At 35.1% G+C, this 13,471-nt stretch overlaps 1 protein-coding gene across 3 annotated transcripts in view; it reads right to left on the reverse strand.

The window, feature by feature from the left end:
• ADAMTS6 (ADAM metallopeptidase with thrombospondin type 1 motif, 6) overlaps positions 1 to 13,471 on the reverse strand; it is a 286,481-nt gene that overhangs the window by 271,655 nt on the left and 1,355 nt on the right. For all 3 annotated transcript variants that reach the window (XM_010845526.1, XM_010845524.1, XM_010845525.1), the window contains exons 2-3: positions 7,097 to 7,469; positions 3,924 to 4,288 (exon numbers count right to left, since the gene is read on the reverse strand). In XM_010845526.1, coding sequence (XP_010843828.1) covers positions 3,924 to 4,288; positions 7,097 to 7,193 — 462 coding nt within the window. In that variant the 5' untranslated portion in view covers positions 7,194 to 7,469. The remainder of the gene's footprint in view (positions 1 to 3,923; positions 4,289 to 7,096; positions 7,470 to 13,471) is intronic.

Consider the following 13,471-nt stretch of genomic DNA (forward strand, 5'->3'; position numbering starts at 1 on the left):
TGTGAGAGTTGGACTGTGAAGAAAGCTGAGCGCCGAAGAATTGATGCTTTTGAACTGTGGTGCTGGAGAAGACCCTTGAGAGTTCCTTGGACTGCAAGGAGATCCAACCATTCCATCCTAAAGGAGATCCTGGATGTTCTTTGGAAGGACTGATGCTGAGGCTGAAACTCCAGTACTTTGGCCACTTCATGCAAAGAGCTGACTCATTGGAAAAGACTCTGATGCTGGGAGGGATTGGGGGCAGGAGGAGAAGAGGACGACAGAGGATGAGATGGCTGGATGGCATCACTGACTCGATGGACGTGAGTCTGGGTGAACTCCGGGAGTTGGTGATGGACAGGGAGGCCTGGCGTGCTGCGATTCATGGGGTCGAAAAGAGTCGGACACGACTGAGTAACTGAACTGAACTGAAAAATAAATCAGCTTAGACCTTTAAATCTTTTCCTAAGATATAAAACCATAGAGATAATTTTGATACCCCATATTTCCTTTTCCCAATTCCAACATCCATGGTCCTAAAGGAAAATTATTTTTGAACCTAGACTTCTATATCTAGCTAAATTATTAACCAAACAAGAGGGCAACATAAAGTCACTTTGAAACATGCAAAGACAGAAATTTTACTTCTCAGGCACCTTTTCTGAGGTAATTACTTAACAATGTTCTCCAACAAAACAAGTATGCAAATTCTGTAAACAAAAAGAAAATGTGGAACTAACCTAGGAAAAAAGAAACCCCAAGATCTTGAGCTATTACTAGCTCAAGAAATTGATTAACCCATATACTCCAAGAAAAATGCCTCCAAAGAAGAATGGAATATATTCCAAGCAATAGATACAAAGGCTAAGGAAATGGATGAGTGGTATAAGCAGTGTAAAATTGAAATTATGGGTAAGGAAATATGATTAGAAAGCACCAATGATCTCTACATTGAAAACTATTTTTATATAGAACAATTAAAAACAAAATTGGTTAAAAAGGACCTTAGAAAAATGGGATTTTAGAAAAACTTATTTATATATTCCATTTGATTAAAAATGTAATGTGATATAGGGCTTCCCTGCTGGGTCAGATGGTAAAGAATCCACCTGCAATGAAGGAGACTCAGGTTCAGTCTCTGGGTTGGGAAGATCCCCTGGAGAAGATAATGGCTACCCACTTCAGGATTTTTGCCTGGAGAATTCCATGGACAGAGGAAGCCTGGCAGGCTATAGTCTACGGGGTCACAGAGTTGGACACATTTTAAAAAATAACATGACATAAAATAAGAATAAATGTGAGGATTACTAAAACTGGCAAATAAAAGTGTGATGAGGAAGGATATTTACATAGGATCTGCTCACAAATTCCTTATTAGTTGTCAAAGCGAAATGGAAACTTCAGTTATAAACCTGGTAGACCAACCCTAAATCAAGAAATCAAAGTGAATCAACACCACACAGTTTCAACAGGAAGCAAAACAGGTGCTAAAAGTGAAAGTGAAAGTCGCTCAGTCAGGTCCAACTCTTTATGACCCCTACAGTCCATGGAATTCTCCAGGGCAGAATACTGGAGTGGGTATCCTTTCCCTTCTCCAGAGGATCTTCGGAACCTAGGGGTCAAACCCAGGTCTCCCGCACTGCAGGTGGATTCTTTACCAGCTGAGCCACAAGGGAAGCCCAAAACAGGTGCTAATGAATAGGAAAAAAGAGAACAAGAGACACAGAAAGTTTCAATGAGGATGAAAAACAGATGAGTGACACTCTGCTACTCCCTTAAGTACAGATTCCATTTATAACCTTCTTCTCACCTTTGCCTTAACAACATCTTTCACCATTCCATCAGTAATCACTTATATCAGCAATTCTCAAATTATTTGTTTCCAGAATAAAATTCTTTTCTAAATTTCAAAGCTATATTTTCCAAAAGCCAACTAGAATCTTTAACCTTTATTCCTTCCGATTCTTCACATTTACTATATCAAAATCACTATCTTCATCTTCCTTTAAAATCCATTTCCTTTAAAATTCCACTACCATGACTTTTCTCTATTAGTAAAATTCATATACAGCCTCATCCAAATGTGAAATCTCAATCATCTTCAATTACTTTCTCTCCTCCATTTCACAGCCAGTTCAATGATATTTCAATTTTTTAAAATATTATTAAATATCCACTACTTAATGTATGCTAGGGAAGAAAAACCAATAAGACACAAATCCTATAAGTTTTCTCACCAAAATGAGGTTCAAATTTATTCTATCTGCTCCATTCCCAGTGCCATGGTCTTGGTATAGACTTTCATTATCTCCTATAAGATCTAACTCATCTTCATATCTCCAATCACTCCTCTTCCTTCAGCTTCACAATGGAAGTAGCTTTTTTTCTAAATCTCAGACCTGTTCATTTGACCACCGTGTTAAAATTATCAATGGCATAATTAATGCCAAATTTAAAGAGCTTGGTTAATGACTAGGAACAGTATTTTTCTATCATACTTAACAGCAAATGTCATAAGTTTAAAAATAATTAGTTTGGATAATTTATTCAAAAAGAGAACTCTCTTTTGTATATAAAGTTTAAAACTGCTTAGAGACAAAGAAACTAGTGATGAATGTATTCAGTATGTCTATATTATAAGGCAGTGGCACCCCACTCCAGTAATCTTGCCTGGAAAATCCCATGGACGGAGGAGCCTGGAAGGCTGCAGTCCATGGGGTCGTGAAGAGTCAGACACGACTGAGCGACTTCACTTTCACTTTTCACTTTCATGCATTGGAGAAGGAAAGGGCAACCCACTCCAGTGTTCTTGCCTGGAGAATCCCAGGGACGGGGGAGCCTGGTGGGCTGCCGTCTATGGAGTCGTACAGAGTCGGGCACAACTGAAGTGACTTAGCAGCAGCAGCATAGGAAATAATCCAAATATCAAAATCTTAGTAATCATTTTGACTTATTAACATTACAGAAAATTGACATTTGAGCAAATTCTTATATATACCCATAGCAAAAATTTTTCTCAACTATGTGGTTCTTAATACTTCTTTGAAATTTAGAACCTATCTAAACTCAACTCCATATACTTTTTTATACTGAAATAAGATTGAGGATATGGATGTGATAGAGTAAGGAAGAAAAACAGTTTCTGAAAATGTGAGTTGAGCATCAAAATGTCTATACTCTTTTAAACCAATAAAGCTTTAACAGAACATCTACACTGGCATGAAAAGCAGTAGATGAAGTGTGAAATACAGGAAGTAGAAATGGAAGAATGTGCTTCGTTCTACAACCATTACTATGTGCAGCCTTGAACTGTGTATTTACCATTAGACTAGAATGGACTCAAATGCCCAGCATAGAACCTATACTCTTGAAATCCAGTTTCAGGGTAAAATAAGATTTATCATCAATTATCAGATAATGTAGGAAAAAATATTTTCTAAAGAGACATTGATTGATATATAAGATTTTGCTTCAAGGACTTATAAACCTAAGTAGGTCATGAGTAATTTTAAGTTATGTTGATTACCAGAGAAAGACATGAAAGAAACTTAAAGAGGTAATCAGTGTCATGGTTTCCTGCGTAATACAAACACATACATACACACAATACCCTTAAGTTCCTCATCAAAGATTGAGTTTTGTCTATGCATTAAGCATATAGTATTTGATCAGAAAAATTTAACTCTAAAAGGAAATGAGAGGTTTCATTCACTCCTCTACTAATAATACGGGGTTTAAAAAATTGTTCCTACTTTGAAAGTTCAATGCAAACATGAAAAAGATTATCAAAAGCAAAGGCAATAGAAATAACAAAAATTTTAGAATGTTTCCTTTCCTAGATAAACCATATAAATATATGTGTGTATATTATTAACCTGAGAAAAGACATTTATATTGTGAATTTATTTCCCCATCAGAAATTTAAAATTATAACAGCTACTTACCAACCCAACACAATTGCTTAAAGCCACTTTAGTTGTACTACGTTGATCTTGCAAGTATCCTGTGTAATGACAGTTGTCTAAAAAATCATGCTTCCACTGGGGTCCATCTTTTCCCCAATATTCTACTGTAAAATGTTTGGACACAAAATCTGTGTTGAGAGTCAAGTTTAGGTGAAAGTGCTTGCCATAGGCTGAAAGTTTAAAAAATAACTTAGATACTGCCTGTTGTGGATCAATAGGGTCCATACTCCGTCTTCTCCTGGAGTGTTTATCATTTTTCACAGTAAAGCTGAGAAAAGCTCCATTTTGATCAACTCTTATTGGAATAGTTAGCTGGTAGTGTTCTAGATAAGTCAGGAATTCCTCTTTTGTAATCACAAGGCAGAAAATCCAGAAAAAACACATGGAAGAAAAGAAAATTTAACAGATCAAAGAAGTAGCAGTATAAGCAACTATATTCCTTAAAACTATGCATTATTTTATATGAAGTTAGGGAAAACATGTTATATTAAGCAAAAATGAAAGAGCAAAAGTTTAAAATCTCAAGATGAATTAAATTCCAAATATTCCATTCCTTTAAAAAGTATTTTAAAGTTTTTTGAAAGGCTTTTTTTTTTTATTTAATTCTGAAAACATGAATTCTAAGAGCTAAATTCTATAGTACATAAGAATATTGGTAAAAGTACACATATTTAAAACAACAGAATATCATTCAGATAAAATGTTGTGAAAGTTACCCAAAAGAGTTTACACAGAATCTCTACAGCCTTGTTGAACTTTTTTTTTTTTTTTTTAATTATCAGTCACAAGGTAAAATACAGCAACCACTTTGGAAAACAGCCTAGCAGTTCCTCAAAAAGTTAAACATAGAACTAGCATCTGACCCAGCAATTTCACTCTCAGGTATTTTTACAAGAGAAATGAAAACATACATCCACACAAAAACTTGCACAAAAATGTTCATAGCAGCATTATTCATAATAACTAAAAGGGGTAAATAACCCAAATGTCTATCAATTGATAAATGAATGAATGATGAATAATATGTGATGTATTTATACAACAAATTATTGTACAATAAAAAGGAATACTGAAACATGTTATGACATGAATGAATCTTCATAACAGCCTTCATAATCAAAGTTCATTATCTAATACTATAAAAACAATAGGCTAAGTGAAAAGAACCAGTCACACAGAATAGGCAAACCTCTATGGACAAAAAATAGACCAGAGGTTGCCTAGGACTGGGGATAAGGTGGTTTGGAGGGAAGTGGGGAGTGACCATTAATGAGTTCAGTTTCTTTTGGGGTTGATAAAATGTTCTAAATTTGATTGTTATGATGGTTGTACAACTCTGTGAGTAACTATAAACCAATGAATTGTACACTTTAAATGGGTGATTATATGGTATGTTTATTACAGTACAGTTGTTTATTATCTGTAAATTATCAGATCGATAAAAAATTCAGAAGACTATTAAATACATTTTCCTCACTTAGATGCACTAAATATTACCAATTTACCTTCTTAACCATATCGTCCTTTAGCTAAGTTTATCACTAAGGCAGAACCAAATGTCTGCACACTGCTTCACTGTCTAAATATGAAGTTCACCCACAAATATAAACTCCCATGAAACCATGACCAAATGGAAAAAAAATTAAAAATAATACTTATTTCAATTATAAATAACAGTTTATATTAAATGCTATGGCTTTGTTGATTTGAGAGGCACATTTTGTACATATGGACTTCTTAGATATATACATCAATCCATAACGGTCCTGAAAATCTGGCTTATCAGGACAGAAAAAAAAAAGATCTGCTACTATACATTCATGGGAGCAGAATTCAAAAAGGTATGCTTCCAATAACTCTTTAAGAATTGGACTGGTCTGTGGAAAACAAAATGATCTTCATTCCTAGGACCTCTGGTAACATCTTTTCTATGACAAAAAGTTCAATTTTATGGACTAAAATTATGGGCTCCCCTTGTGGACCAACCTAGATAGCATATTGAAAAGCTGAGACATTACTTTGCCAACAAAGGTTCGTCTAGTCAAGGCTATGGTTTTTCCTGTGGTCATATATGGATGTGAGAGTTGGACTGTGAAGAGAGCTGAGCACCGAAGAACTGATGCTTTTGAACTATGGTGTTGGAGAAGACTCTTGAGAGTCCCTTGGACTGCAAGGAGATCCAACCAGTCCATTCTGAAGGAGATCAGCCCTGGGATTTCTTTGGAAGGAATGATGCTAAAGCTGAAACTCCAGTACTTTGGCCACCTCATGCAAAGAGTTGACTCATTGGAAAAGACTGAGGCTGGGAGGGATTGGGGGCAGGAGGAGAAGGGGACAACAGAGGATGAGATGGCTGGATGGCATCACTGACTCGATGGACGTGAGTCTGAGTGAACTCCGGGAGTTGGTGATGGACAGGGTGGCCTGGTATGCTGCGATTCAGGGGGTCGCAAAGAGTCGGACATGACTGAGCGACTGATCTGATCTGTGGTTCAGTTGGTAAAGAATCCACCTGCAATGCGGGAGACCTGGCTTTGATCCCTGGGTTGGGAAGATCCCCTGGAGAAGGGAAAGGCTACCCACTCCAGTATCCTGGCCTAGAGAATTCCCTGGACTGTATAGTTCATGGGGTCGCAAAGAGTTGGACATGACTCAGCAAGTTTCACACATGGATTAGAACTTAACAAGTTGAACTTCTAATTCTTTTATCTAGCTTCTAGTCCTTAGATCAGAATTCTTAAGTTTGGAAACACATTTTTATATTAAGGGTCCACAAGGATCTTACGTCAGAATTTGTCTGGTTTCTTATTCTTCTATAGCAATAACCTTCGGATTCCTTTTGAACATGATCTTTATTGTAAACCCTGACAGTGAGTGTATTGGTAAAGTTAAGAATCAGAAGAAGAGGCTAGGGTCTTCTGAGGAAGACCAGTCAACCCTAAAATGCACTAGATGTTAAATACTAGTAGGACAAGTTAAAAGTCTATTATAGTCATTAACATTTATGAACTAGCACTGAATTGACACAGTAGGTCTCTGCTCCTACCATTACACATCTGAAAGAAAATGTTCGTTCAACTAAATATTCAGAATCTTTCCTTGTAAGATTGATAGCAATATTTTTTTGTCAGTTTCAAAAGCAGGAATCCTACCTTGAGAACTGTATGAAAGCCTGTAGTCACTATGAAATTCCGATGAAGCCATGATGAGGCTCAAAATCCAGGTAAACGTCTTCCACAAAATTTCCATAATTTAGAAAACTGGATGATTTTTTAGAGGGCTACCTATGTTCTAGAGAGTCAATACCATACCAAAATCGAAGCATAACAATTTTATTTCTTTACAACTTCTTGCAGATTAGTTATTAGACGTTCCACTATTTAGCAGGTATTTTCCCCCAACATCTGGTACTTTCTTCTATATTTGGATTCATTTTCTCAATCCAAAATGAAAAAAATAATGATGGAAATTTTCATAAGCAGAGCATTAGGCTGAATAGTCACTAAAGTATGGCCATTTTTTAACCTAGAAAAAAAAAATTAAGTTAATTGAAAAACATTCTGAATGGACAGATCTATATTGCAGAATGCTTGCCAAAGGACATATACTACAAAATTACATAATTAAATCAGACCATTGTTGTCCTTCATAGTGTAAATAAATATTCACAAGACTAAGTACCGAATTGGAAACCTAAATGTTTAGAAGGATAATACCAAAGCTACCTGATAATCAAAGAAGGAACCTAAAGAGGATCATAAAAATTCTCTTCTTAAAACTTTGAAAATAACAATGTATGGGTATAGTGACTAATCTTTTGATAAAAACCAGGCTGACTTCACAAAGTTCATTTTATGAAAGTGATAAACATATGTGACTGTATTCTCTAACATTTAGTACACCTCTATCTAGAGTTTGATTTGTTACCTGTCATTTTTTTCTTAGAGAGTAGATCTATAAATACACAGTGGTATTAAGCAGCTATTTGTGAAAACTCAGACAGTAGCATAGATTAAACTTCTGAAAAGCTGAACCACATTTACTGCAACCCTTGATTTATCTGGAAATCTTTTGACTCATAAAGCAACACATATGAGACAATTTATCTAGAATATAACTATAAAGAAAAGTAATTCATTTTCTGAAAAGAATTTTTAAAAATTCAGTTCAGGTAACACAACAGATTTCATGTCCTATCTCATGTACTTTTCTTCTGACTTACAATTTCACTCAGAGGCCATGATTTCACATTTTATACAGAACACTGGCCTATTTGGCTACCTGATTTTCCAGCACACAGCACTTTAAAATAAGGAAACAAAAAAAGGACTAAAAAGTAGCTCAGTAAAAGCAACAAAAGTTAACCAAAAAAAGAGGAAAAACCAAAAAGTAGCTTTAGAAACCCAAAGTAATACATTGAAGGTAGAGAGAAATGGTCCTTATATAGCTTAATAGTTCATGTTGTGTATATGACGGTGTTATAGCTAAATATCTGATATTCAAAAGCTTAACTGTAAAATTAACTTATTTGGAATACTTCATTCCCTATAGTGCTAGAAATATTGGTTATTACAATGTATAAAAAACCCACAATCATTTCAAGTTTCTTAAGTCTGTGTCTACAAATTATTAAATTGATAAATCTTGAAAACTAATTTAACCAATCAACAACTGTTGTCTTATGTGTTTTAAAAATGATGCTATAACAACATGGAGATAAGAAAAGATTAAGACACAGTCTTTGCCCTTTAGGCGATCATAATCTAAGGAAAAAGAAAAAATTCAATACAGACTGACATATGCCATAATAAGCTTACAAAGGCATTTATAAGAGATCAGATGAAGGGGATGACTTCTGAGTCAAAGAAAGATAGGTGAAGAAAAGGTTATGAAAAAAAATAACATTTGAGATACACCCTGGAAGATGAACAGAATTTGACAAGTCAAGTTTCTGGGGGCAATCATTACAAATTAAAGAAACAGATTCCACAAAGTATAGATGGCAAGAAAAAATGGAAAATACTATTAGTAATGATATTAAGTTTTGTTCCTATGCAGAAGACAGGTAATATCTAGAAAGGTAGTTTAAGGTCAGGTCTAAAACAAAGAGAACTTTAAATTATGTTACTCCTTTTAATATTCATTACAATCTTATAAAGCAGGTATTATTGCCCCTGTGTGAGGAATGGCCCCAGTGATCCTGAATCCTAATACCCCTGCCATTCTGTAACCTCCTTCCTTGGAGTAATTTGATCCTAACTAATATAATACCTCAAGGGTGAGAGGATGTCACTTCCATGATTAGATTACAAAAGATTCTGACTTCCATGTTAACGGTAGACTCCCTTACTGGACTTTGACGAAACAAGCTGCCATATGGATAGGCTCACATGGCAAGGAACTGAGAGCAGCCTTCAGATAACCACTAGCTAGGAAATGCAGCCCCCGATGCTATAGCTTGCAAGGAACTAAACCTTGAATATGTGAGCTTATAAGCATATCCCTCCCCACTCAAGTGCTCTGTGATTCCCTTAGTCCTTACCAACACTTTTTTTTTTTTAAACTTTACATAATTGTATTAGTTTTGCCAAATATCAAAATGAATCCATTACAGGTATACATGTGCTCCCCATCCTGAACCCTCCTCCCTCCTCCCTCCCCATACCATCCCTCTGGGTCGTCCCAGTGCACTAGCCCCAAGCATCCAGTATCATGCATTGAACCTGGACTGGCATCTCGTTTCATACACTTTTAACTACAGCCTCTTGAGAGACTCTGAAGCACAAGACAGAGTAAGCCATGCCCAGGCTCCTGACTCACAGATACTGTTAATAAATGTGTATTCTGTAAGCTGCTAAGTTTATGGTGATAATTTTTGCACCAACTGATAACTAATACAGCTGCTAATTTACAGATAAAGAAGTTGAAGCTCATAGTGGCCACATAACTTGAAAACAGCAGGGTAGAGAGTCATATATAAGATTATCTGGCTTTAAAGTCTAAATTCTTTCTATTATATCACATTTCCATTTTCAATTACTCTAACTTAAATATTCAATAGTAATTGCATATGACCAGTATCAAGCTAAATATTCATAAGTGATGTTAATTAATGTGAAATTTTAAGCAACTTGATACACAATAACTGTTTTATCTCAAAATTTCTTCTATAGTGATTTAGGCAAAACAACAGGCACTATATATTATTTCTCAGGCAAAAATCTATAAAGAGATTAAATCACACTATCATTCAATAACAGCACAACTGACCCTTGAATTATGTGTGAGTGGGCAGTATCCAGTTTCTGCAAAAATGTAAATTATAAACTACAGGCGGCCCTCTACGTATGTGGCTTCTCCTAATAGACTCAACTAATCAAGGATAGTGTAGTGCTATAGTATTATTACTGAAAAAAAAAAATTTTCATGTATACGTGGACTTGCAGCTCAAACCTATGTTGTACAAGCTCCAACAGTAAAGAAACTAATGCAGTTATCTTGATTCCCAGCCTATTTATGTACTGTCTCCAACTGCTTAACTGTTGCTTCATGAACATTTACTCTTCATTGTTCTTTCTTCAGATTACTTGAGTGCTGGGCATTAAAATATCTGACATTAAGTGTGTCCCTCATATACTTTAATCTTCCTTTAAAGAGGAACATATAATAAACATATTTGAGTTAATTTCTAGTAAGTGATGATAGATTTGTAGTGAATCATATTTATCCTTTTTTTCCTATTTTCCTAGGCTCTAAAACTGACAAACTTATAATGAGCCATGTTTAGGAAACAACTGTTTTTTCCCCTTGAGAAATTTCCTGCTCTTCACAGTTTTTTAACCTCTACTTTTACCATTACTACCACTATCTTATAAGTGCCCAAGTTAAGTAAGCAAGTATAATATCCAGAGAAAAAGTAGTATGAACTACCTGCCCAAAAGTACACTAATATTTGATTTAAGAACTTGTATTAAAAAAAGAACATTGGTGCATAATAGAAAGAGCAGAAGTTTTGAAGATAAACAAACCAGTGCGATAGTCCTGGTTCTACCACTGGCTACAGTATCTGGCACATAGGCACTCAATAAATTTCACTCTCTTTCTCCATTCTCATTCCTTCCTCCCCTCCTCACATTTTTCAAGCTTCCAGTGCCAGTGAAGAAATTTAATAATAAGTAAATGAGTGGGCTTAAGTTCAATTAAAGTCAACAACAACTAATATATCTAACCACTCTTAGTCACCAAACAATAAAAATGAACAGCTGAACTTACTTTCTGACACCTACTGGAGAATTTAATCTGGACATCATAAGCAAATATGTATAGGTACTAATTTTTCCAGATATAGTTTCCAGAATTCAGATTAATATTAAAATAGTACATAATTATCCAAAAAGCATAATGTCCTTACATTGGAAAGCAGAAGCATTATGCTGTGGAATATACAAAAGGTTTTGAATCCTGTTTTGACTGCAAGTTACTTAACTATAATAGATGTTTCCTCATCTATAAAAACATGATTATGATATCTACCTTACAAAGACTTGCTGAGAGATTAGATTATACATGATGTAAAGTGCCAACATGCTTCACTTTAATAGTTAAATAAATGTTAGTCCCCTTCTCCTCAATATCTGACTCCTCATTTTTCAAAGGCCTGCCTTCAAGGAGTTTCATGTTCCTCCATCCATTAAGAATGTGGAACAGTTGGATATGATGATGGAATCAACTAGGTCATGTTATCTACTAGAGTGAACAGTAAAGAATTTAGGTCATGATAACTGGACTTAAACTACTTTAAATTTGAAAACAGAATCAAAACTTCCATTTTACATTGATTTTACATAGACTTTTTCCCCTAAGAAAAATGCACCAATCAGTAGAGTTAAGGGATCATTTACCTGCTTCCATTGATCAAAGTGACACTAAGTAGAAATAATTTTAAAACACTTAAACTTTACTGATTTCCTCAGTAGTCCACCCTGGTTGAAGGGTACTTACTTGTCTTCTTCCTCTATCATCTGTACTTCCGATTCAAATGATCTAGGAGTAGCCAAGGTAATAATTTCTCTCGAGAACTATCATTATGGAGCTAAAGAACACGTATAACATCCTTCATGACTTCTTTCATTCATCTTAATTCTGATTATTTTTTTAAAGCTGATTTTGTCTTCACTGAGGAAGCAATAATACTACACTTCCTTCAGGTACTTAAATTTTTATACGTGAAAATTAACTTCTCATTTCATTTTCCAATTATTCATTCAACAAATATTTAGCTACCCTGGTGACTCAATTAGTAAAGAATGCACCTGCAATGCAGGAGACATGGATTCGATCCCTGGGTTGGGATGATCCCTGGCAAAGGAAATGTCAACTCACTACAGTATTCTTGCCTGGGAAATCCCATGGACAGAGGAGCCTGGCGGGCTGCAGTCCATGGGGTTGCAAGAGTCAGACACAACTTAGCAATAAAACCACCACCATTATACGCTAAGGCTTGAAATACAAAAGTTTACAGGTCATTTATAAATTCTGTGAGACTGCTTTCCAAGGAAAGCTGTAGTTAAGGAGACTTAAAACTTACCTAACAAGAAAAGCAAACAAGCCAAAAGCAAAAATACACAATATTATTTTATAAAAATCAAGCCCCAAATTACACGTAGTGCCCAACTGTTTTTCCAGATGGCAAGTTAAATACGTTATCTGTATTATAACTTCTCTCCTGAAAAACAGAAACACCTTTTTCTCTTGACATTAGCTCAAAATGTTGATAATCCTTTGGTAGAACCAAGAGAGCTATCCACTTCTTCCACCTTTTACTCTTCGCCCCAGAAATGTTCCAGAGAATGTGCTATCAACTCTCTTAATATGTTAGCTCTCTTTATTCTCTCAGAAAAGTCACACACAGCATAAGATTTGGCATAGAGGACCATCCCAAAGCACCAGCAGCTACTAATGGTTGCTAAGGAAATGAAGAGGAAGTAGTAAGAATAGACAAGAGTAAGAATTAATCTTACATGCAATGGCTCAGACATGAAAAGTATTAAAGTATTTCAAGTCTTGAGGTTAGAGAGTTTTGCCCTTGAAAATCACAAAAATATTAATACCACAACACAGATTTCATTTGCTGCCATTTGTAAGAAACTGAATGAAGTTGATTTGTTTGAAATCAGCTTATTTGCCTCTATAGCTATTCTTCAAAAATCTAAAATACCAATGATCACATATAAACACTAAATTAATATAAACTGGAACTGCAGCTACCACTTCGGTGAAACACAGGAAAACAATTATCTCCAAAATTAATTTTCTCAATTTCCTTTCAACTACATCAGTCTTATGTTAAGTTTATTTTCCTGTCATGAATTTTGAGAGCTGTCATTCACACATCTAAGTTTCAGTCTAATCAACATAACCTAAAAAAGGAAAGAAAAAAAAATTGTCCAAGAAATTTGAACATAAAAGAGTATGTTGAAAATCACACTCCAGTGTGTTTTTAAAAGTTCCAAGCAATAGTTCAGTTT

Source organism: Bison bison, unplaced genomic scaffold (genome assembly GCF_000754665.1).
Source record: "Bison bison bison isolate TAMUID 2011002044 unplaced genomic scaffold, Bison_UMD1.0 scf7180017864218, whole genome shotgun sequence".
Taxonomy (NCBI): domain Eukaryota; kingdom Metazoa; phylum Chordata; class Mammalia; order Artiodactyla; family Bovidae; genus Bison; species Bison bison.